The sequence below is a fragment of the Trachypithecus francoisi genome, unplaced genomic scaffold (assembly GCF_009764315.1).
Source record: "Trachypithecus francoisi isolate TF-2019V2 unplaced genomic scaffold, Tfra_2.0 Lachesis_group7, whole genome shotgun sequence".
Taxonomy (NCBI): domain Eukaryota; kingdom Metazoa; phylum Chordata; class Mammalia; order Primates; family Cercopithecidae; genus Trachypithecus; species Trachypithecus francoisi.
Window position 1 is genome coordinate 56,861,256 of NW_022681472.1, and position 26,494 is coordinate 56,887,749.

Here is a 26,494-nt window from a genome sequence, read left to right on the forward strand (position 1 = left end):
CAGAATAGCATGAACCCGGGAAGAGGAGCTTGCAGTGAGCCGAGATCGTGCCACTGCACTCCAGCCTGGGCAACAGAGTGAGACTCCGTCTCAAAAAAAAAAAAAAAAAAGAGTTGAGAAACACCTAAATGGCATACTTCTAATAAATCGTCCAATGATATAAGCTAATTAAGATTTAAAAACCAAAAACCAAGCAAGACTGGATTAAAGATTAAATTTAAAGGGGCTAATACTGTAGCTCAAAAAAAGCTAACTATAAAAGAACATTTTCTGCCAGGCGCGGTGGCTCACGCCTGTAATCCCAGCACTTTGGCAGGCCGAGACGGGTGGATCACCTGAGGTCAGGAGTTCGAGACTAGCCTAGCCAACACAGTAAAACCCCGTCTCTACCAAAAATACAAAAAAATTAGCCAGGCGTGGTAGTACACGCCTGTAATCCCAAGTACTCAGGAGGCTGAGGCAGGACAATCACTTGAACCCGGGAGGTGGAGGCTGCAGTGAGCCGAGATCGCACCATTGCACTCTAGTCTGGGTAACAAGAGTGAAACTCCACCTTAAAAAGGAAAAAAAAAAAGGAACATATTCTCAGCCTCAATGGGATGATATGCCTACCAGAAAGGATGTGATTCCACAACCAGGAATCAAAGTTATGGCGAGTATAGTAGAAACTGTCAGGATAATGGAAAGAACAGGACATGAATGGCTCCAAGAGACAAGACCAATTAAATTTAGCAAGAGGGAAGATTTCTGTTCAGTATGAGAAAACTTATGAGTGATCCAGTACTGGAACAGGTCACCTGCTCAGTGAATGCCCTCTTCTCACATAAAGGTATAACAAGAAACTAAAGAGGATAACTTGGGTATTTTGTAGAGGGGATTCATAAATAAGATGTCATCTGTTTCTTTTAAAAAAATTTTAATTGACATAATAGTTGTATATAATGATCAAATCAGAGTAACTGGGATATCCATTACCTCAAACACTGATTTTTTTTTTTTTTTTTTGAGACAGAGTCTCACTCTGGTGCCCAGGCTGAGGTGGAGCGGCATAATGTCAACTCCCTGCAACCTCCGCCTCCCAAGTTCAAGCGTTTCTCCTGCCTCGGCCTCCTGAGTAGCTGGGATTACAGGCGTGTGCCACCATACCCGGCTAACTCTTGTATTTTTAGTACCAATGGAGTTTTTGCCATGTTGGCCAGGCTGGTCTCGAACTTCTGACGTCAGGTGATCTACCCACCTCAGCCTCCCAAAGTGCTGGGAACACAGGTGTAAAGCCACTGCACCCAGCCTCAAACATTGATCTTTTATTGGTGTTAGGAGCACTGCAATTTTTCTAGCTACTTTGGTAGAAGAAATAAATGTTAACTATAATTTCCCTATTGTGCTATCAAATACTAGAACTTATTTCTACTAACTGGATTTTTGTACACGTAGTCTTTTTCAATTCTAAGGGAAGACAGAGTTCACAGAATTAGGTTACTGGTAATACAAAAGAGGCAATTAAGTATGTTGCTTTGTCAAACTGACCAAAGAATAACAAATCCAGGTTTTCCAGATTTGGAAGCCAGAAGATAAAACCAAATGTAGGATAAAAGAACAAAAGAAAAAGGAAGCAGCACATATCAGAAAGCGGCAGTTACAACAAAGCAGAAAAAAACATGGGTAGAGAATAGATAGGAGGAAAGGGCTGATAAGCTAACTTTCAAAATATGCAGTAACTTCAGAGAATATCCTGCTCAACACAGAAATAAACCTCCTAAATTTCGTTCACCTACAATAGTACAATGAAAGCAATCATGACTGAAATAAGGTCTGAAGTAAAAAGGGGAGGGAGTAGGCACACCATAATATAAGAAAGTATACTAAGTGTCACAATTTCAACTGTATTTAGAACGAAGTCTCGCTCTGTCACCCAGGCTGGAGTTCAGTGGTGTGATCTTGGCTCACTGCAACCTCCATTTTCCAGGTTCAAGTGATTCTTCTGTCTCAGTTTCCTGAGTAGCTGGGACTACAGGCACACGCCACCACACCCAGCTAATTTTTCTATTTTTAGTAGAGACAGGGTTTCACCCACGTTAGCCAGGCTAGTCTTGAACTCCTGACCTCATGATCCACCTGCCTCAGCCTCCCAAAGTGCTGGGATTACAGGTGTGAGCCACCGTGCCCAGTCGACTTTTGTAAAACAAGGGCTAAGTTAACTGAAGGTATTCAACTTATAAAATTTTTCAATTATCACAGTACATATAAGTTTTTAAACCAAATCTAAAGAGTCTTCAGGTCAAACATTCTACACTCAAGCACTAAATCAAGGCTAAATGTTAATCTGTTCAATCTTCCTGAAATATAATCTCATTTAGAAATCCACAGTATTTCCTCAGTTTACTTCAAAATGTGTATAGTTTTACTTTTTCCCTCCCATTAACTTTTTAAAAATTTTTATTTAGAGATGAGGTCTTGCTCTGTCACACAGGCTGGAATGCAGTGGCCCCAACATAGCTTGCCCGGCTCCCATTAACTTTTAAATGTTTTTTCATGACAGCCACTGTCTTTTAAAGATATCATAGCCAACATTTTAAAAAATACCCAACATTAACTTGCTGAATTAGAGTTAATGCATTTATACAACAGTCACCCTAATAATATTAAATGGGATAAGAAATCATTTACTCAGCAGCAAAATGCCACAAGAAGCTGGTATCTAATACTCTGGCAAATGGCTCCTAATCCAGAGTTAAATATGTGATATGGGCTCTGAAGAGAGGACACTAATCCTTAACCTAACCATCAGGTAAATTTGAGATTTTAGAAATGAAAGAGATTTTTCTCTCTATTGTACCATAGTACAATTAACCTCTTAGATTGTAAAAACACTTCCAAGAAATGGGGTTCAAATGACATTTTTCCTCCCAAGTCAGTTTCCAACAGACGCCTTAATCCAACCAAAGTCTACATTCACACTGATGTTTTGTCTTTAAGTCTACTAAAATAAAGGAACCACATAAATTGACAGGTGGTCTAGTTCTGATCCCTTCTTAGGATAGACTCAACCTGCCCCTCCTAATATGAATTTTAAAAACACTGACTCCTGCCTGTGGTCAAATATTCCTAGTGAAAAGTTAATGAACTGAGAATTCATCTCTAGTGATATGCCTTTCTCACTGGTCTTTCAGTATGATTACCCCTAAACTACCAAAACTGCTGCCTCAGCTGGTGGCAAGACTTTAACCTTTTTGGCATTCAACAATTGTTGTAATGCAAATCGTATAAACTCTAAAACCAGGCAGACTTGAAATTCCACCCTAACCCATTAATTTTGAGAATTTACACAATAGCTAATCTTTATTTTCTCACCAATATGAAAATCCACATCAAAAGGCTATTATGAGGTCTAAATGAACGTACAGACAGGAAGGCACCATTCACACCTCCCAACCAAGAGTAGGCACTCTACTCACTGGTTGCTCAGTTACGTGAAAATAAAGTACAGAGATTCTGACATTCAAAAATCTGCTTTAGTGCTCTTGTACTCTTAAGTACATCATTTTGGCTTTGGTAATCTAAAATTCGTATAACTAGGAAAAATGGTGAAGTAAGACGCAAAAAAGTTTTCATTTAACAACACAGGATTAAGACATATCAAAGAACAAAAGAGAAAAAGAAAACATTTCCTTTAGTACTTGGTTTCTCCTTTTAAGTAACAGACTTGTTAGGAACACAAACTATGGAGACAGACTGCTTACTGCCTAAATTCAAACTTCATCACCTTGACAAAACTCTGAAATCTTCCTGGGTCTCAGATTCTCATCTGTAAAGGCGAATATTAGTAGTAGACATAATGCACAATGTTGTTGTAAGGATTAAATGAATTAACATGTAATAAGCATTTAGCAGAGTCTGGCAAATAGTAAGCAACAAAGAAGTGCTGCCATCCTTTTGGAGGTTAAGAGTCTAGTATGAACCACATCAGACTTCAAGTACTGTACGTACTGCAGTAACTCATCTTAACCTACCCTACTCACCCCACCCAGAAGCCACCTTAGCTGGGACTCCCTCTTATGTGAAATAATTTCCTAATATTTAAATAATATTACCTTATTTCTCCTAACCATGGTACATATATGGTACATGTCTCTATAAATAGGTACATTTTCTAGGAAAAAACCCTAAACGGTAACAATACTTCAAATTTATGGCTTAAAAGTTTGTCTCAAGACCCCTTTATAGTCATAGAAAAGTAGAAAACTAAGATCATGGAGGTGGTAATTATTTTCCAAAGTTTTCATTTTTGCTCCAAAGCTTCAATTTTATCTTTGTCAAAAATATCATTTTCCCTTAAAGTGAGAGGCTCAATTCATTTAAGATGTTTGTCGAATACCTAAGTCTGAATACCCACAGCTTATCTGCCTGCAGTTCTTTCAAGAAAAAAGTGTTCATGAAAAAAAAGAAAAGCAGCTAGTTTATCTCACAATTCAAATAACTACAAGTGTTTTTCTTAAGAGACAACCATTAGACTTCTCATTCTGCCTCACTGAAAGATGTCTATTTAAGAGCTATTAATAAAATAATGTTTCAGATTTAAGGACATTAAGAAAAACCAGTCTTTTTTTGTTTTTAAAAGAAACAGTGAGTGCCAGTGAGTGCATAATGGTAAAGAAATACAATAATCACTAGTACAGTATAGTACCACTGCCTTGATTAGTGATAAGGAACCAGTAAGTTTGAGCTACCCTTGTGTTTGCATCAGTGCTAAATGGTACAAAGTGATAAAAATCAGTAATAACAGTATTTGCTATGAAAATAGTTGTGACCTGGCTGGGCGCGGTGGCTCACGCCTGTAACCCCAGCACTTTGGGAGGCCAAGGAGGGTGGATCACGAGGTCAGGAGCTCAAGACCAGCCTGGCCAAGATGGTGAAAGCCCGTCTCTACTAAAAACACAAAAATTAGCTGGGCATGGTGATGTGTGCCTATAATCCCAGCTACTCAGGAGGCTGAGGCAGAAGAATCGCTTGAACCTGGGAGGCGGATGTTGCAGTGAGCCGAGACTGTGCCACTGCACTGCAGCCTGGGTAACAGAGCGAGACTCTGTCTCAAAAAAAAAAAAAGAAAGAAAATAGTTGTGACTTGACACCTCCCCAGAGGACGCCCAGTGGTTGGCATATCACTTTAACAACTGTTGATTTAAAGTAACCTCTGCTGGCCAGGCGGGGTGGCTCAAGCCTGTAATCCCAGCACTTTGGGAGGCTGAGACGGGCGGATCACGAGGTCAGGAGATTGAGACCATCCTGGCTAACACGGTGAAACCCCGTCTCTACTAAAAAAAACTACAAAAAACTAGCCAGGCGAGGTGGCGGGCGCCTGTAGTCCCAGCTACTCGGGAGGCTGAGGCAGGAGAATGGAGTGAACCCGGGAGGCGGAGCTTGCAGTGAGCTGAGATCCGGCCACTGCACTCCAGCCCCGGTGACAGAGTGAGACTCCGTCTCAAAAAATAAAAATAAAAATAAAAAATAAAGTAACCTCTGCTATGTTGTACACCTTACTTAAACATTTTTTTTTTTTTTTTTTGAGACGGAGTCTTGCTCTGTTGCCGGGGCTGGAGTGCAGTGGCCGGATCTCAGCTCACTGCAAGCTCCGCCTCCCGGGTTCACGCCATTCTCCTGCCTCAGCCTCCCGAGTAGCTGGGACTACAGGCGCCCGCCACCTCGCCCGGCTAGTTTTTTGTATTTTTTAGTAGAGACGGGGTTTCACCGTGTTAGCCAGGATGGTCTCGATCTCCTGACCTCGTGATCCGCCCGTCTCGGCCTCCCAAAGTGCTGGTTACAGGCTTGAGCCACCGCGCCCGGCCAAACATTTGCTTTTTGCCAATCATACCTCAATAAAGCTGGAAAAATAAAGAGAAGGATCTGTGCTAAATATCGTTCCATACCTAGCTCTAATGCTACGGATCTCCCTAAAGCTGATTCTTCAAAGCTATTCAGCTTCATCTACATTGTCTATACAGATAGTGTGCAGTGTAGAGCTTTTTAACTGAAGAGAAAAAAGGGAAATATCCTAATTTCTGTCAATAAAGGACTAACGGCCAGGTGTGGTGGCTTATATCTTTAACCACAATCACTTGGGAAGGCTGAGCTGGGAGGACTGCTGGAGGCCAGGAGTTAGTAACCAGCCTAAGCAGTATAGCAAGACCCCGTCTCTACTAAAAATAATTTTAAAACTTAGCCTAGTGTGGCCAGGGGCCTACAGGTAACGCCTGTAATCCCAGCACTTTGAGAGGCCGAGGTGGATGAGCACTTGAGGTCAGGAGTTCAAAACCAGCTTGGCCATCATGGTGAAACACCGTCTCTACTAAAAACACAAAAAATTAGCTGGGCATGGTGGTGCATGCTTGTAATCCCAGCTACTTGGGAGGCTTGAGGCAGGAGAATTACTTGAACCCAGGAGGCGGAGGTTGCAATGAGCCGAGATTATGCCAAAGCACTCCAGCCTGGCCAACAAAGCGAGACTGTGTCTCAAAAAAAAAAAAAAAAATTTAGCCTAGTGTAGTGTGCACTTGCACTCCCAGCTACTCCGAAGGCTGAGGTGGGAAGATCACTTGAGCACAGGATGTCACCACTGCAGAGTGAACCACTGCACTCCAGCCTGGGTGACAGAGGGAGACCCTATCTTTTTTTTCCTTTAAAAAAAAGGGGGGGTCTGGCTAAGTAAGTTGCTACATACCCAAATAACAGAATACTACACAGACATTAAGAGTGAGGAGGTATAGGCTGGCTGCGGTGGCTCACACCTGTAATCCCAATACTTTGGGAGGCCGAGGTGGGTGGATCACCTGAGGTCAGGAGTTCGAGAACATGGCGAAACCCCGTCTCTACTAAAAATACAAAAAATTAAGCTGGGTGTGGTGGCAGGCACCTGTAATCCCAGCTACTCGGGAGGCTGAGACAGGAGAATCTCTTAAACCCAGGAGGAGGAGGTTGTGCCATTTGCACTCCAGCATGGGCAATAGGGCAAGACTCTGTCTCCAAAAAAAAAAAAAAGAGTAAGGAGGTACCTGTCAATATTAATCATAAGATAGACATCAAAGTGTGTGGGGGGGTACAATTTACAAAACTAAGTATATGATCTATGATCCTTATTCTTCAAGGACAGAATTGTTTGCTTTGTGCATAAATTCCCAGGATACACAAAGGACTAACAGAGATTACCTCCAAGAAGGCAGGATGATTACAGCAGTTTTATTTTTTCCCTCTACATGCTATGCTCTTAACACCTAAATTCTTATGTGGAGCAAGTACAATTTAAAATAAAGATTACCAGCCTGGGTGACACCCCGTCTCTACTGAAAAAAAAAAAAAATACAAAAGTAAGCTGGGTGTAGTGGCACACCAACTGTAATCCCAGCTACTCCAGAGACTGAGGCAAGAGAATTGCTTGAATGAACCCAGGAGGTGGAGGCTGCAGTGAGCCAAGACCATGCCACTGCACTCCAATGAGTGAGACTCCATCTCAAATAAAACAAACAATTATGGTTTTACACCTTTAACTTTTCACATACACATATACTCTTAACCTACTTAGAGGCTCTATTAAAGGCATGTTCTACACATTTTAAGCACTCAAAGATATTAAGTTCCCTGACTGAATAATATATGCATAACTTTAATAGCTTCATCATTTAAATAAAACAAATTTTAAAACTATCTTGGAGGATATGTTAATAGCTCAGCATCCTAAAAACGATTTTTCAGGAAGTCTTCATCATCAAGAGTGTATTGTTAAGACAAAACCTGAAAGAAATTATTGAGATTGACACTACATTCGATAGTGAATATTCTGCAGTGAGACATAATGTTCTACTTTTCTGAAAACCTAAGAAATGGCTCATTTAAAAATAACAAGTGAGTGCTGAACTACACACATATTTTCAGAAACAGCAGCATAGGGTCAGGCTAAGCACCTCCTAATGGATAAGCTCCAGGTGTCTATGTAATGAACAAAGAAGAACCTAAGAAAAATCCTGCAGAGAGAGCTGGAAGAGAGTGTGAGGCTGCAAGGTAGAGTAAACTTGTTAAGAGGTCAAGGGTCCTAGATTATGGTACTAATTCTGCTAAGAGGCATGACAGGCATTTCAAATACAAAACTGTGACCATCCTCCTCCTCACCTTAATCTTCTTGTTTCACTACAGCATTAATTTCAAAATCTCCCCTCCAAAGCCAGGAAATCTCCTCTAATGTAATGAATTTCCCACCCCACCACTATCCCTTACATTTCTTTAAATTCAAGATCACTTTTTTTTCTTAAAAGGGAATCAGAGAAATTTATACACTAAGGGTCCTTAGACCAACCGCCAAAATTATGAACGAGAACTCAATCATGAAGTATTTGTACATTTACCTCAGCCCTGAAGAACAGCCACCCTGCCACTATACACTCAAACCACCGTGCTATGTGCTGTGATCTGGGCTTGCCAACTAGAACACAAGAAGCCAACTAATGAAAATAAATTCCAAAGAAAATTACAAGTTACAGAGCTGGGATCATATTTTCCCCTTTGAAGAAGCAACCTATTCAGTATAAACAGACACAGCTTATTTAAAAAAGCACTTGGGCAAAATAATTTAGTTTGTAACCTTTGACAAAGTAGTAATAATCAATAATAATCGTAAGGCATATATCTTTAAAAAAAATTCAGTGGGCATTTTGCACCATGGGGTGTGTTTTCACAAGTCCTAACAGCATAATGCACTATCTAAACATAATTGGTTAATTAATAGGACACCACCATGCGCCTCTTAATATAATGCACTGAGGAGGACACCGTATCACTTCAAGGGATTCTCACCAAAAACTCGCAACCTAAATTTAATCATGAAAAATCACCAGACAGGCTGGGCACGGTGGCTCACTCCTTGGGAGGTTAAGGCGGCCAGATCACTTGAGGTCAGGAGTTTGAGATCAGTCTGGCCTGGCCAACATGGTGAAACCCTGTCTCTACTAAAAACACAAAAATGAGCTGGGCATGGTGGCGGGTGCCTGTAATTCCAACTACTGGGGAGGCTGAGGCAGGTGAATCGCTTGAACCTCGCAGAGGTTGCAAAGTGAGCTGGGATAGCGCACCACTACAGTCTAGCCTGGGGGACAGAGTGAGACTCTATCTCAAAAAAACAAATAAACAAAAAAACAAAAAAAAAGAAATCACCAGACAAACAAACTGAGAGACATTCTACAAAATAACCAGCCAGTACTCTTGAAAAAAGTGCCAAAATCATTAGCGGCAAAGACTAAAAAAAGACTGATCCATGTTAAAGGAGAGTAAGGAGACATGTAAGCAAAATGCAAAGTGTGATTCTGGATGGAATTCTGGAGCAAAAATAGCAAACTACAATAAAACAATTTGCTAAATTAAGATCTATAGGTTACATAATAGTTTATCATTTATTTTTATCAATTTCCTGATTTTAATAATTATAGTGGAATTAGTAACATCTGGACAATCTGGCTATGAAAAACTTCGTATTTTTCCAACCTCTTTCTAAATCTAAAATTATTTCAAAATGAAAAGTTAATACATTTTAAAGAAGTCCCTTTTAATTGTTTTTATCTCTGAAAGATACCCTTTTTCATACCCTTTTTACGCTCTTTTTTTTTTTTTTCAAATTTCCTTATGTGGCTGATACTACTTTTGTATTTAGGAGAGAAGTACTACAAAAACAATGATACATTTGTAAAGAAAAATACGTGGGGTGGAGAGAAAGTTCTCATCTAGTCTTAAAAGAGTATTTGACCTACTAGTCCTAATATTAATTTTAATTTGCACAAAGGTAATTAGACATTAAGTGTCATTAGCAAATAGCAAATACCCCCAGAATATCAAAGCAAAACAATCAACCTCTAATGAGACATTTATGAACTGAAATTTGCGAACACAGCTGGGCTAACTTTGACACGATCTCACCAAATATGTGAGTGGGAGAAAGATCCATCAAGCCTCCATAACCCATTCCGTTTCAGATTGTACTGTCACGGCTGTCTTCCAAAACAACAAACGAAGAGAGAGACATTAGGACACAGACATGCCTGCTTTCATACAAAGCATACACACATCAAAAGTTAAAAGGCTGAGGTAGCAAGTAACTGAGGCACAAGAGCCCTCAAAAGTGATTCTCAGTAAGTACAGCACCCTAAATATAGTCTAAAACAAAAATCAGCCGGGTGCAGTGACTCACGCCAGTAATCCCAGCACTTTGGGAGGCCAAGGCAGGCGGATGATCTGAGGTCAGATGATCTGAGGTCCAGAGTTCGAGACCAGCCCTACCAACATGGAGAAACCCCATCTCTACTAAAAATACAAAATTAGCTGGGTGTGGTGGCGCATGCCTATAATCCCAGGAAGCTGAGGCAGGAGAATCGCTTAAACCCGGGAGGCAGACGTTGCAGTGAGCCAAGATTGTGCCATTGCACTCCAGCCTGCACAACAAGAGTCAAACTCCATCTCAAACAACAAAAACACTCCACTGTTTTTAATGAAATTAAAGTCATTAATTTTGTTATTCTGACAATTCCTCATCCTCCCCTACAAACCAAGTATCTTGATGGCAGATTAAATGTTATGTTTCAATCTACAATAAGGTGATACTACATTAAGGGACTACAAATGTTAATGCTTACTGTATGACCTCATGTGAACAGCTGAACCCCTGAGCTGCAATGTCTTGATCTGTTAAAATGAAAAGGCTAGATCAGATGTCCCTTCAAACCCTAAAATTCAATGAGTCTACAAATCTATAAATATAAAACTCCCAGTTTCTATTATTCAACTTAAAAACTCACAAAAATACCCCACAAATGTCATTTTAATAACATCCTCATTAATAGGAAATTTAATTCCAACTCTTCAGCATAGTGTAGTTCAAATTTCTAGTCTTGTACAATTCTCTTGTGCAGAGATAATTTTCCTATAATTTTTATTCTGTAGAGCCACTGGGCCTTGTATAATTGCTAGATTTCTTAAACTTTTAAAAAGAAATCATGTAAGAAGCCAGTAATCTGTCACACATTAGGGGCCCAGAGATTTGGAAATTAATCTCTTACTCCCCCTTGTGGCCAGAGTGGCTTCCATTCTTTGATTTGCAATTTCCTCACTTGCTTTCAACCAACCAATTAGAAAAGTGCTCCACCAAAAATGCTAATGATTAGGAGATGTCAATAAATAAAATAAGTCTTTGTAGACATTTTGACTTTAAATTCTTACCTTTCTACGCAATGTGGCCTAACAGAATAAGATTTTAGGCTGTGAACTTATGTTCTATAAATAAGGTCATCTATAAGCAGGCTTATACCCAATCACTTAATGCATTTTCCATTAATAGATGGCAAATCTGCATTTTTAATCAACAAGAAATCTGGCAAACCAAAAGTATATTATCCCTGATGTTTAAGAACTGTTAAAGCCAGCCTAAAACTTTATTATTCAATGTAATTCCTGTTAAAAAGAGTAGCTGCTCCCTAATATTTACCCCAAAAGATACCTGCACTAAACAATGCTGAGAGAAAGCCCGGACTGTTCTAAAACTTTTTTTTTTTTTTAAATCAACTGGGTGAAAGGGCTAGCAAGAAGCAGGAATAAAAACTGCTAAATTGGCCGGGCGCAGTGGCTCACGCCTATAATCCCAGCACTTTGGGAGGCCGAGGCGGGCGGATCACGAGGTCAGGAGATCCAGACCATCCTGGCTAACAAGGCGAAACCCCGTCTCTACTAAAATGCAAAAAATTAGCCGGGCACGGCGGTGGGCGCCTGTAGTCCCAGCTACTTGGGAGGCTGAGGCAGGAGAATGGCGTGAACCCAAGAGGTGGAGCTTGCAGTGAGCCGAGATTGCGCCACTGCACTCCAGCCTGGCCGACTGAGCGAGACTCCGTCTCAAAAAAAAAAAAAAAAAACTGCTAAATTAAATCAGGTTCAGAGAATTGTCTCCCTCCAAATCATGAATACTAACAAAATAATCCTAGAAGGAATCAGTGTTTTAAGAACATCTGAGGTTGGGTGTGGTGGCTCACACCTGTAATCCCACTTTGGAAGGCCAACATGGGTGGATGATCTGAGGTCAGAAGTTCAAGACCAGCCTTACCAACACGCAGAAACCCTGTCTCTACTAAAAATACAAAAATTAGCTGGGTGTGGCAGCGCATGCCTGTAATCCCAGCTACTTGGGAGGCTGAGACAGGAGAATCGCTTGACCCAGGAGGTGGAGGCTGTGGTGAGCCAAGATCCTGGGCAACAAGAGTGAAAACTCCATCTCAAAAAGAAAAAAAAAGAACATCTGAACATCTGAAAACAAATTTTGAAATGTTGCTCCTAAAGATTCAAAGTGAAATACTAGGCTGGGTGCAGTGGCTCATGCCTGCAATCCCAGCACTTTGGGAGGCCAAGGTAGGCGGATCACGAGGTGAGGAGATCAAGATCATCCTGGCTAACACGGATGTCTCCACTAAAAATACAAAATATTAGTAGAGACAGAAATCTTGTCTCTACTAAAAATACAAAATAATTAGCCAAGTGTGGTGGCAGGCGCCTGTAGTCCCAGCTACTCGGGAGGCTGAGGCAGGAGAATGGCATGAACCTGGGAGGCGGAGCTTGCAGTGAGCCAAGATGAAGTGGAGCTTGCAGTGAGCCAAGATCACGCCACTGCACTCCAGCCTCAGCGACAGAGACTCTGTCTCAAAAAAAAAAAAAAAAAAGTGAAACACTAGCAAGTATCAAAAAGAACTTAGTATAAACTTAAAAATTAATGACACTCTCACTGAAGGCTTTCCTCTTCTCCCCTCCCCCAGGATCTAAGCCTGGGCTGAAGTTTCTCACAAACCAAGGCCCAATTTACCAGTATTTCCCTCACAATGCTTTTTGTTGGTGGTGGTTGCGGTAGTTAAAATGCCTCATTTTTCATAGGGCTTTTTAGTTTGTATGTGCACACTATGTATTATGGCTAAACTACATAGGGGGACTATATTTTATCAGCCCCTTTTTAAAAACGGCTAAAGACCAGCTTTTCCATGTTCAATGAATTTGCAGTACTTTTCCCTCTTTGACTTGTATTATTTGTGCATGTCTATTTCCCTCTCCAGACTGAATAGCAGGGCTTTTAGATTTATTTTTGTAATAGCACAGGGCTTATAAAATAGCAAGTTGTCAAATACTAAATAAAAAATGTCAGTTTTCTAAAGTTCTCTTAAATTTAATCCAAAATTTATAAATCAAACCACAATAAAGTGATATCAGAGGTACAAAAGGTAAAGCAGTGTATTTGCTATTTAACACCACCACAGGGGTGTGTTAATTCAACAATCTCCCCCAAAACATCCTAGAGATAGATAGTATTATTCCCATTTTGAAGATGTGGAAACAGTCAGAGAAACGCAGTAAAACTTACCCCAAATCACACAATGAATCAAAAATTCAAAAAGTCTGCATGGCCCATGCTAACTTTTATCACCTCTCTTTAAGTAAAGTAGTATACGCTTTAGTATCCTTTATTTTTAGAAATGTTACACAGGGATATGTTTAAAGTTTTATCTCTGCTCCAATTAAAGAAAAAGAGCCTGATGATAGTCCTCCATTAGATGGCAACAATCAAAGGGCAACTGTGAAGGAAAAGTCGTTACTCTTACAAAAAGCGGGTTGCTTGAGTTGTCTTATTTCCAAACATCTTCCAAACACAATGCTAAAGGACTCATCAAATTGATGAATTGAGAACTTGCCTGTTCTAGGCAAGAACTACAGCTTACCTATATAACACTACCCTCAACTGCCAATTCCACAGAATCACATTTTAAGTAGGTATTTTGAATAATATTTTCATCAAGTTTCTCTTGGTTGAATGTGGTCCAAATATGTCATTCTAAACTCTGGACAATGTTTATTACGTTTTAAGGAGCAAAAAAATTATAAGCTGAGTGTTCGTTAAGTCTTGGATCAACAAATAGGTCTTTCTCAGAAAAGCATTTGTAATTAATCACTTAGATGAGAAACATTCTGCATACCACTGGGTTCCTTGATATAACGCTAATTTCTAAAAAACTCTAGATCCCTAAAATTGTTTGCAAGTTAGAAATTAACTGCCACTAAAAAACATTTCTAGGCCGGGTACGGTGGCTCACGCCTGTAAATCCCAGCACTTCGGGAGGTTGAGGTGGGTGGATCACCTGAGGTCAGGAGTTCAAGACCAGCCTGGCCAACATGGTGAAACCCTGTCTCTACCAAAAATACAAAAATTAGCCAGGCATCATGGTGGACACCTGTAGTCCCACGTACTGGGAGACTGAGGAGGGAGAATCGCTTGAACCCGGAAGGTGGAGGCTGCAGTGAGGCGAGATCATGCCACTGCACTCCAGCCTGGGCAACAGGGTGAGACTCTTGTCTCAGAAAACAACAAAAAACAACAATGACAAAAAACAAAAAACATTTCTAACTTCCCAACTCATTAAACAATTCAAATAAAATACTAATACAACAAAAATTGGGCAGTCCCTACAAATTTAATGCAATAATCTTTCTTAGATTTTAAAATTCAACACATGCATACAGGCCAACCCATTAAGCACATCTTATTGTTGGTCTGCTTAACTTTAGAGATTAATACTTGGCTGAAACTATATTCTTTTACCTGTTGTTACCACTGTAAGCACATTTTTATTTGGGGGAGAAAGGAACGCTCACAACAAATCGTGTCAAAAGAAATCCATAAGAGTTTACATGCTGAAACATTTTAATAACCTATCCAATGTAAACAAAAGGGCAGGTGTCACACAAAATGATCTTACTGATATCAAGTCAGCTATATTCATCCACATGGCTTTGGTGCCTGAAGATCCACATTATTAGAAAAGAATGGCAATAGAAAAAAAACTAGTGAAATCTGCCAATATGTAAAACTCTATCCTGCACTACACTACTTCTATCACATTATACCTTACCAGAAAACAAAACTAAATCAATAACTGCTATTGCACAGTAAATTTCACAGATACAAGTTTTTCATAATTACAGTGAATTACTGACTAGAGAACAAGTGAATGATTGGTTACATAGAAATACACATAATAAAAAAGAGAGAACTGCTAATATGGTGGCCAAGCACACCATTCTTCCCACACCAAAATTTAAATTTGTGCCATCTAAATATATCAAAGCATATATACTTTGATATGTACTTTACAAAAACACAAATGTTTTCAAGGAGAATAGAGCCAATCTTCTGATGCTGAAAGATATTCTTTTATGGCAGAAACCCTCAGGCCATAAATATGGTAATTAGCAATGGTTTGTATCAGGGACAGTGAGAAGACCAAACTAAAGCTAAAAGCCTCTTGCAGGGAATTCTGGCAAGGATCAAGCGAATAGATGGAATGAAATCAGCGTTTCAGAAAGATGAGAATAAGAAATATATGCAATAGAGAACTGAAAAGGAAAAGTAAGAGTAACAAGTCCAAGTGAATGACCACAAGCAGCAGTAAAAAGATGTTTATAATTTAGCTTTTGTCCATAAAAGCACATCAAGTTTATCCTTACAGTATCATTTTCCTATTTGGCAATGTACACTTTTCCAAGTATAACCCTGGGAACTATACAATTCAGCATGAATGTAAAAGATAGGGAACCAATGATATGGGAAACATCAACAGCTTGTAATCTGAAAATTAAGTCAAAGTTGAGTCCAGCATGTCATGTGATTAAGTCTAGAAAACATGCTAAAATTGGGTAGTTATAAAGGACAGGCAGTTTCAAAAGGAAGAGGAACACTGGCTTTGAGTATATAGAAACTGACAGCAGTTCTAAGGCCCCTAAAACCTTGAGCAGTGTTTATTCTCTGTGTAAAACTGTCAGAGTAAAGCAAAAGCTATGGGAACTAGGATGAAATCACAATAGGGAACCAGAATTCTACAAAAAATTCTAAGAAACTTATTAGAATTTCAATAAACTGTATGCTAAGTTTTAAAACTTACTTGATATCAGAACACCCGTCATTTTGACTTAAAAATTCTCTCTCACACACGCTTCAATATAAATATGCCAAGAGTAACTTATTTTGGAATCAAAAATTTGTGAAATTAATCCATAAGTCCAATGACATTTAATTCAGTAATATAAAGGCAGAGCTAGTTTCCCTTCCCATCAAACAGCAAAGGCCTCTACCTTTCCATTCCCTTTATTTTCATCATTTCCACTTCATATACCTCAGACTTTTTGTATTTGTACAAATATGTCATTGGGTGTGGCACTTCGCATTTAAAAAGAATGAACTTTATCACCAAAGACACTGTACAGGCCAGGTGCAATCGCTCACGCCTGTAATCCTGGCACTTTGGGAGTCCAAGGTGGGCGGATGACATGGTCAGATCAAGACCATCCTGGCTAACAGGGTGAAACCCCGCCTCTACTAAAAATACAATACAATTAGCAGGTGTGGTGGCGGGCACCTGTAGTCCCAGCTACTCGGGAAGCTGAGGCAGGAGAATGGCGTGAGCCCGGGAGGCGGAGCTTGCCGTGAGCCGAGATCACGCCACTACGCTCCAGACTGGGCGATAAGAGCGAGACTCCGTCTCAAAAAAAAAAAAAAAAAAAACACACACACTGTCCTATTTCTTCCTTCCTGGGACTACAGAACTTGAATTCTTTATATTTCGAAACATACCAAAACCACAAAGACATGTAAATATACAGTATATCTTAATAAAATAAAATAGTAACAATAGATATAACACTACAGAGTTCTTTGGAGAAGGCCTTATTTTCCAATGAGCTGCCTGGTGATTTTCATCTTAAAAACTATATAGCAGTTTTTAAAGCCCCAGGCACGTAATAATATATTCAGACTACAAGGAACCCAAAAACTACTTGCTTTCTTATCTTATTTCTGTTTAATGGTAGTTCTGTGGGCTGGAGATAAAAATCAGTGCCCCATAACCACAACTTAAAATTGCTCTGACCAAATAAAAACGTAGAGCAGCAATAAAATAGAACTCAGTCAAGTTACCTGAATCACTATTAAGATGAACTGAACTGCAGTTGCCAACTGTTATGAATGTTAGACACAATTTTACACTGCTTCCTGTCGTAGACTTCCTATAAAGTCATTCTTTGCCTATAGCAGTGGATTTTAAATTTTGAAATAAAATCTTTGAAAATCTGATGCTTGGCATGGACCTTCTGCCCCAGAAAAATGCACAATCTTAAAGGCTTCTTCCATCTTCTAAATTCCATTCATGGACTGTGAGTTAAGAGACCCCTGCACTATTACAGGCAGGCTCACACTTTTTTATTTTTATTTTATTATTATTTTTTTTTTTGAGACGGAGTCTCCCTCTGTCGCCCAGGCTGGAGTGCAGTGGCCAGATCTCAGCTCACTGCAAGCTCCGCCTCCCGGGTTCCCGCCATTCTCCTGCCTCAGCCTCCCGAGTAGCTGGGACTACAGGCGCCCGCCACCTCGCCCGGCTAGTTTTTTTTGTATTTTTTAGTAGAGACGGGGTTTCACTGTGTTAGCCAGGATGGTCTCGATCTCCTGACCTGGTGTTTCGCCCGTCTCGGCCTCCCAAAGTGCTGGGATTACAGGTTTGAGCCACCGCGCCCGGCCCACACTTTTAAATAGAACTGAAAAGCTAAGATAAACAGGACACAAAAGGTAGTCAAGGTGCTTTACCTTTCATTCCCCACAACCCTGGGGGATGAGAATTATTCCTATTTAATTGAGCTTAGTTTTCTCAGAGGGACTGAGTGATTTCCTCAGGCTATGCATCTATTAAATTGTAAAACTAGTTTGATTCAGCATCTTGAGCTCCATTATTCACCTCCACATACTTCTTTGAGTTTGAAATAGTCTTCCTAGACTGTATTTCCTTGGTATTCATTTCATCAAGTGCAAGATAAAAACTACCCAATTTTTGGCTGCCATCTTTCAGGTTTAAAGAGGTACTAGTGTTGAGTCCCTCCCCAACTACCAAGAGAGTTTCTGTCTAAGCATCTGGCAGGAAAGGCAGATTGCATTAGTTCACATATTGCAGTTTCAAATTAACACATGGAAGAGAAGAACCCGAAGTTCTTTTACATAATGAAAAGTCCGCATTGTGAAGAACATGCCAGTGACCACTTCCCACGATAATGCTCTATTAACTCTTGTAATAAGCAACATGGTCCAAGCTCTTTGCTTATTAAATGGTTAAACAATTGATAAATACATGTAACCAGAATGGGTTACTAAAAAGTTCTTCAGAAAAACTCAGAACTTTGGAGATTAGCTGCTTTTTGTAGGAAGAGTATATTTTCATAGCTATTATAAAATAGGTACTCAATATAAAAAATCTGGTTATCACTAATGCCACCAGCTAATACCATCAATTCTGCAAAGGGATTACCTGCTTATTTTCCTCAAATTAAAATATATATGTGTATATATATACATATATATATCTCAAAGCCCAGAAAAGGCTGGAGTAATAAAAAATTATAATTGATTTATCATGTAAGATCTCAAAAATATAATGTAAAATATTTTTACTAATCATTAAGTAACAATGATTCAAAAACTTTCTCTAGTAGAAATACCAGTTCTGCTACACTTTATTCTTCCATTTCACTAAAAAGGGGAAAAGGAATTTTATGCAATGTTTCCAGAGTCGATGTGACCTATTTGAAAAATGATGGTAGGAAAAAGAAGCCTATTATCTGTAAATATCAAATTTTCCCAAGCAGAAAAAGAAAAAGCCAGGGAAATTTTGCAGTGCTGCTGACCTAATTCTATCCTTTCTCAAAAGAAGCCTTTCTGCTTGTTTAACAAATATTTGAGCATCTACTACACGTTCTGAGTATGCAAAGATCACCAAGTCTTACTCTTAAAAAGACTAAGGCTGGAAGCCAAAGCTTGTTTAGAATTCTCTTCGAACCCACTTGTATAGTAAAGAAAACTCTCATTCATCCAAACTTTGAAAGTGTAAATACCATTTAGACTTTTTAAGAAGCCAGTGCTATTCTAGAGGGTAATGATGTGGGTAGGGACCAGAATCAAACTCCTTAATAATCGTAACAACAAGAAGCTATTAATATTAAGAGATTATCTTGTCATCCTCACCTACTGGTTCTATGCAAAAAATTTTTCTTAATAAGGAAACCAAAAGGAAGCATAGTCAAAATTGCTACAAGTTGGGCCAGACGTGGTGGCTCACCCCTGTAATCCCAGCACTTTGGGGGGCCGAGGCGAGTGGATCACCTGAGGTCAGGAGTTAGACCTGACCTGGTTACCAGCCTGGCCGAAAAGGTGAAACCCCATCTCTACTAAAAATACAAAAATTAGCTGGGCGTGGTGGCGCATGCCCTGTAATTCCAACTACTGGGGAGGTCAAGGCAGAAGAATTGCTTGAACACGGGAGGCTGAGGTTGCAGTGAGCTGAGATCATGCCATTGCACTCAAGCCTGGGCAACAAGAGCAAAACTCAGTCTCAAAACAAACACAAAAAAACAAACCTGCTACAAGTCTTTTCCCAGGAGAAGACTCACAATGATAGGAACTTTTATACTTCGTATATGGAAAACATGCACATACCTACCTGGTATTGCAAATAAGCGTGTTATTAAAAGGTAAATGTCACATTCCTTTTTATTCCTAAAATTGACTTTTGTCTTAAGGGAAATGTTAACTTGTAACACATCCTTTGAAGCCCAAATAAAAACTTTTTGATCAAGTGTAACACCAGACTGAACAAAACTGAGTTACACTTACACAGATATTAGTAAGGAGAGCAAGGAAAAAAAAAACCCCAATACATTTTTTATTATAGAAAAAAAAAAATCACATTTTCAAAATTTAAATATTCTTATTACCTTAGCAAAATCACAAGATAGGTATTTGTCACTTGGCCTCAATAAAAGCAAGATATTCCTTTTTTCAACTTAGATACAAATAACAGCTATCATTGTAAAGATTTCAATAAGAACAACAACAAAAAATTGCCCCAAGACAGATGTCTCACTGAGTTTGTGATTGCGAACCCAAATAAGCATGTTTAAAAAAATCACTACTATTTTAAAAGACAGTGTCAAGTATCATTTGAGAAAAATACAGTTTAGGAACTGATGCTATTCCATTAGTAAATACAAGTGTAGAGAAATGATAGTATCATCACAACTGTAACAAAAACCCCAAACCTACAACCACATCAGACATTATCCTATTGCTCATTACAGTACTTCTTCCATATAAATAAGGTTCATATAGTAAGTAACACACCTGGATTTCCATACTGAGTCCCACATTCAGTAATCTGTCCAGAAAAATCGAGATGCTACTGCCCCTCTTTGTATTATCAGAGTCTGGTCATACTGGTTAAGTGTAACCATTTAATAAAATCACTTTAAATATTATTCCAAAAACTGCCAGCTTGGATTTTCTACTAGTTTATCCTCAAATTTAAACTACTCTTGATCAAAAAGCCCTACTTTGTATGACAGATTAAAATTAACCAAAATGTAGTTTAATTATTTTAAGCGCAGTGCTTCAACACAGTAAGTACTGAATACTTAAAATACTCGATTCAAACTGGAAAAATCAAGCATGAGTTATTCATAACCTTTCATCATGGTTGTGAGTGTTCAAAATTTATTTTCAAGTATTCAATGCAGGAACAGGTTTCATAGTCGTGATGCCAGAGTTTTCTGCATGGCTGACTCATTACATTAACATTATAGCGGCTAATCCTGAGAAGAGTACTATTTCTACAGTGAGTATCCTATTACATCTCTCTTACATAAAATATGTAAAATTCCTTTATCCATAGATGTACATTTAAGATAACCAGCTATAGAGCTACCACAAATGTTCTAACCATAAGTAAAGCAGTAATACTATTAGTTTATCTTTTCAATTAATACACAATACAATACTAAAGTCTGTTATTTTTAAAACTGAACTGTTTCATCATCATTACAATTACTTTACATACACGCATCTGTAATTTTCTTAACATCTTTTTAATTATGACACCATGAAGACTTTTAAATTTGAACACACAATGTTTAGAAGGAAAAGAAAAACTGAAGAAAACGTTGAGAGTAATGTAACTGATACTCATAGGAACCTTACAGTATAATGAAGCCAGACTGAATTGATTCTCACCAGTACATCATTGCAGATATCTCTTAGCTCCGTTTCAATTTTCTCTCTGTATTCTCGAGCCATCTGCTGTTTTTTCTCAGCACCTTCCGTCTTTTGTTCAATACTTGAAACGACCCTCCAAGATGACCTACGGGCTCCTACAACATTTTTATAAGCAACTGAGAGAAGATTCCTCTCCTCATTGGATAATTCAGCTCCTTGCTCAGTTACAGACTTCATGCAGGCTGCCATGTCATCATATCGCTCAGCCTGCTCGGCCAGTTTGGCCTTCTGAACCAGCTCATTTTTATCCATGACTGGATGTTCTGCAGGGGGGAAAAAAGGAGTATTTAAAATTTTTCCCATCAAAATAAACAGACTCAAAATTATACCTGTGGTAAATGAGTTTTTTAAACCTGAAATCTAACTGCCTGTGGAAGACTGTTCACATGACGAATTAAAATACAGCCTCACAAAAGGATAGTGAGAAAAGGAAAAAAAAATTTAGCATACTCAGCATCAGAGGTAAACTTTCAGCTTTTAATACATCAGTGTAGCAAAACTAAAATTTGTTCCGAAGATACAGATTTCACATAAGGTCAAAATCACTTCCAAAAGCTGCCTCAAAAACTTACCCCTAATCTTACTTGACCAAAATCTCAACTCATTTCCAATACCACTAAGTGATCTGAAATTAAGCAGCTTTTCTTCCATAGTAAAAGCATTGTTTACAGAAAACATCTGGATTTCTATCGTATTTCCAGAATCATAATTCTTGTCAGTTTAACTCACGTCTTTTTACTTTCATAATACTCTCGTCAGGAGTGATTAAATTTTAGTTTTAGTGTTTCCCCCACCCCAAACCTACTAGATCTCTGCAACATTTGCTAGCCAATAATAGCATAACAATTTGTGGGGAGGAATGACCAAACTCTTTGTTTTCAGATATTCTGAGTATAAATCCACCACAAAGGATCAATATCTGACCCTAATGCCTCAACTCCTTATCTTGTTATATGTCCACATGCTTTAAAAATATCCACAAGTCATGGCACTTCAACTCTTACTGTGAGTACTAGAATATATCACGTTGGAAGTATTTAACTTACAAGTGTTTCCAATGTCATTGCTCCAGTTGAAATGTAAAAGTACTGCATTTTGCGTCTAGCCGTCACATTGTAATTGGGTGTTATCACTCAAGCTGTTCTTCACCATGACTATCCACCTAATTCTCTTTCCCTCGCATTTTAGTTTCCTAGACCTTTTCTATTTACCTCAGCTACATTTTTCTGGAAAGATATCCTTATGCAAGTTGGCAAAGAGCACAAAGATACTAATCCACACAGCGATACCACAGGAAAAAAACGACTTTAGAGAAAAACATACACCCTGAATGAAGTGCACTTTTAAATTAGGTGAACGGAAGAGTTCACCTTGGAAGCTGACTCCCGAATATTAATCATCTTTTGCCTTCCCAGGGAAATCTCACAATATTTTTTTAACTGAGAGAACAGGTCCCCACATTTTAAACAAATTATTTAGCCACTTTGGATACAAGGTACTAGCTCAATACGTAAACTACTTAACCTTTATGACGGCATTATTTTCCTCAGGTGTCTAAATTACTAATTTTTCCCTTAGGATCTCAGAAACAGTCTCTGGTTAATTCTGCTTCTAATGAAAAATGATTTAAACCAGTACAAAGGATTCTCTACCCAATCACTTCGGTACAAGAGGAAGTGGATAAGGTTTCTCACACAGTAACGAGTGCTCCAAGGCCTCGCCTCTACACTGCGGGCAGGACTCACCGCACCCATTTAACCCTTACCTGACTTGAGACGTCGGCTACGGTGAAACGAAAACCGGCAGACCCGGACTTGAAAGCGAAAATCCTCCGGTCCGCTTATCCGCAACCACCCCCCTCCAGGCTCCGCCCAAGTCGGAGCCTCAGCTCAAGTCCCCGACTCTCCTTTGTCATGGCGGATCTGTGTCAGGGAGCCCAACCTACTGCAGAGTGTTAATTCCCCCCTCCTCCGACCGGAGCCAGAGGGAGGAGCAGCCCGCGCCCCCGCCCAAGCCTTGCCGCGGGGGGGGAACGAAGCCGCCCGACCCCGGGGCAGAGACGCCACAGCCGCCCGCAGAAGCGGAACCACTACCAGCCCCGCCACGGACACACCCCGCTCTCCCACCCAGCGCCTTCCCCGCCACCGATCAGCGCCGATGCCCGTGTACAGCGTCTCTAAGGGACCGACAGCTGCAGGTGGGGGAGGGGACGAGAGCCACACCCAGCCGAGCGGGCCACCAGCGGCTATGCTCAGGGTCACCCGCCCCCAAAGCAGGATATGCGTCCCCAAACCGAGCGCAGGGAACCTCCAGTTCTAGTCCAACACGCACGGAAGCCGACGGAGGGCTTCCCACCCCGCTCTCCACCCCCACTTGGACTCGCAGCCCCCGTCCGCACTTCCCCCGCCCGTTCGAAAGGAGCAAAAAAAGTCAGACCCATCCCCCACCCCCCCAGGAAAATTCAAGTCCTTCCTCCCACCCCGGAGCCACGAAATTCAGCTCTAGGTCCCAGGCGAGCCCCACCCCAAAACCTCACCCCGCAGTGTGCTCCCCCTCGCGCCGGCGCGCAGCCTCGCCCCGGTCTACCTGGCGGGCGCCGCCGTGCCGGGCCTGGGCTCCGGCCCGCTCTCGGCCAGGCCTTTTCCTCGCTCCTGGGTCCCCGAGGCCCCCGGCCCCTCCCCGCCGCGCCACCGCCTCCCGGGGTGGGGGAGGGCCAGGTCCCGCCGCCGCAGCGCCCAGCGCAGAGGCTGCGCGAGGGGGAGGGGGAGCGGAGGAGGGGAGGGAGGGGGCGGCCGAGGGAGAGAAGAGGGGGCGGCCTCACCTGCGCCACTGCGATGCCCGCCGCCGCCGCCAAGTCATTATCTCGGGCGGAAGCGAGAAGGGCGACGAGGGAGGGGGTGGGAGCCCGCAGAGACAAGGGTGGGGGCGGATCGCGGCCGGCGGCGCCCCGGCCATGCCTCGTCCACCTTCGGGAGCCAGCGACAAGGAGATCCCCGGGGATCTCGCGTGTAGGCGCCCTCCCCACCCCCGGGAGCAGGACGGGGGAGCGAGCACCGATCGGCGCCGGGGCGTCGGTGCGGAAGCAAGGAGTCGGAGGCGGCCGCTAGCCGCCCGCCCGAGCTCAGCGGAAGAGGAGCCGCCGCCCGTGTCCGCTGAGGAGACTCCGCCTCAGCCCGGCGCCGCCACCGCGGGGCGAGTGGGGATGAGGGGACGGAGCGAGGATGGCTCCCACGCGTTCGGAAGGCTGGCCTGGGACAGGAAGGAGCGGGGCGCGGCGGCGGCCGGGTTCCTCACCTGTGTCCGGAGTGGGTGGTGGCGACGGACGGACAGGGGCTCAGCAGTCTCTGGGCGGCGGCGGCAGCAGCGGCGAGGCTGAGACTCTGTCCCTGGATCTCGCTGCTCACAGGCTACAGCCGCTCCGCAGACACGGGGTTTCCTCCAATCACCAGCCCCGGCAGCAGGGGCACCACACGCACGATGACGTCAAACGCTGCTATGGCAACCGTTGATTGGTGCCCACAGCGATCTGGGCCCCGCGCAACCGCCGCTCCCCGGCGCGCGTCTTGCCCGCCCGCGCTGCAGGGCGAGCGGAGGCGCGTGCGTCCTCGCCCGCAGCCGCCACTTCTCCCACCCCGCTCGGCTCCCAGCTCCTCTACGCTTGTCCCGAGTGCACCTAGGCAGGAAGCTTTTTTTTCTTTTCCCGCAAACCCCCCACTCCTCGCCTTCCCCTTGGGTCCCCGACGCCCTCTCTCTCCCTCTCCCCTGCAGCCTCCGCCGGTCCACTCTTCCTCTCAGCCTGTGGGAAGGCGCTCTCTCCCTACCCCCACCTTAGCTTTCGCTCAGGCCGTCTGCGCTTGCCCCAGTCACTCCCTTTGGAAGGGGCTCCCGTTCAGCAACATCCGGGACCTTTCACATCCCCCCACCTCTCCCCGAGGCCCGGCCCGCCCCGCCCCGCCCTCCGTGGTTCGCGGTAGTAACTGCCCCAGGGCCGTCCCCGGGCAGGATGAGGAGGGTGGCTCGGCGGCTCCGGCATTGTGATCAAGACTTGCGGGGCGGGAGCCCTGGGGCGGGGGCAGGGCGCGGTCGCACGGCAAGGGAGGGTTGTGTGTGGTGCGCTCCCCCCGCCCGCCCGCCGCTCCCCTTGCCCGGTGGGGCCGACCGGGGCGCGCGGCCCCTCCCGGCCTCGCCTCCCTCCCGCCGCCGCGGCTTTACCTGCTGGCTTGGGGGAAGCGGCCCTAGACCTTTTATGGCTCGGAAACGGGAGTGAGGCGTCCAGCCCCTGAGTGTGGCTGAGTGATGGGGAGGCGTTCCAATCGAGAGCTCGGGATCTGCGCTCGGTGACTGCCCGAGGGGACAATGGGTGGGCGCCGAGGTGGGGACGAGGTGGGCCGGGCCGGGCGGAGCCGGCGGGAGGTGAGGCCTGGAAGGAGGCGCGTCCGCTTTAGGGAAGCCAGAGTTCCGAGGGGAAAGGACAACCTTCTCCGGCGGAGAGCTGGAGCTGGTCCTGGCAGCCTTGACCCGGAGACAGGCAAGGCAGTCAGGCATGACCGCACGGACCCGTTTCTCGTAGGCTAGGTTTTCCTACCCAAATAAAGCTTTCACGTGAAGACCTCATACTGCAGTGACTTAACACATGACGATCATTACCTTTTTGTCTCCTAGAAGCAAGGTTTGAGGGATGTCGTAGTCCCCAGGGTTCCAGCTGGCGGTGGAAGTGGACCACAGGCCGGGTGATGAGCGGGGACGGTAGCCCGGAAGAAGGGGAAGGAGAAGGGCGGAAATTGCAGGTGCCTGAACGGGTAGGGCCTCCGCCCAGTTGACTTAAGGAAGTTCAGAGAGAAACATTCACAGTGCGCTGCCCCTTTCCTCTTTAAATGTGTTCGGGCTAAGAAAAGATTAGAGCTTGGATGACCTGCAAAACCACTTGCAACAGTCAGAGAGAGTGTACGGTTAGCAATGAGAGCGCTTGGAACTCTTTATTTTACCCTTGTGTAAACTCCTCATTGATTCTTCCAACGTATCTTTATTGAGCTTCATTTAGCCTCATGTTCTCTACAGAATTTAGTTTCTCAGTAGTAGACACGAAATGACTGAGTCCTCGCTCTTCCAGTACATTGTCTTTCCTACATAATACAGTGGACTACAAAGCTGCTCTACAAATTACTTTTTGCCTGACATGACAGCTGCCATTTAGATAGTACAGACCAGAAAGAGAGTTTCCAGTGACCAGTTCCATTTCAGTGGGTTTTTTGTTGCTGTGTTTCACAAGCTGCCAAATCACAAACTCATGGTAGGTTAAAT

At 42.5% G+C, this 26,494-nt stretch overlaps 1 protein-coding gene across 6 annotated transcripts in view; it reads right to left on the reverse strand.

Moving 5' to 3' along the window:
• YWHAZ (tyrosine 3-monooxygenase/tryptophan 5-monooxygenase activation protein zeta) overlaps nt 1-25,982 on the reverse strand; it is a 36,288-nt gene extending 10,306 nt beyond the window's left edge. Inside the window, exons 1-3 of one of the 6 annotated variants that reach the window (XM_033203186.1) lie at nt 25,841-25,963; nt 25,406-25,613; nt 21,152-21,456 (exon numbers count right to left, since the gene is read on the reverse strand). In XM_033203186.1, the coding sequence (XP_033059077.1) occupies nt 21,152-21,445 (294 nt within the window). In that variant the 5' untranslated portion in view covers nt 21,446-21,456; nt 25,406-25,613; nt 25,841-25,963. Of the gene's footprint in view, nt 1-21,151; nt 21,457-22,958; nt 23,161-23,729; nt 23,817-24,014; nt 24,154-24,487; nt 24,684-25,405; nt 25,614-25,840 lie in introns of those variants that run through there. The other 5 variants (XM_033203184.1, XM_033203185.1, XM_033203187.1 and 2 more) reach the window with 5 other exon arrangements.
• Nucleotides 25,983-26,494: the final 512 nt, after the last annotated feature.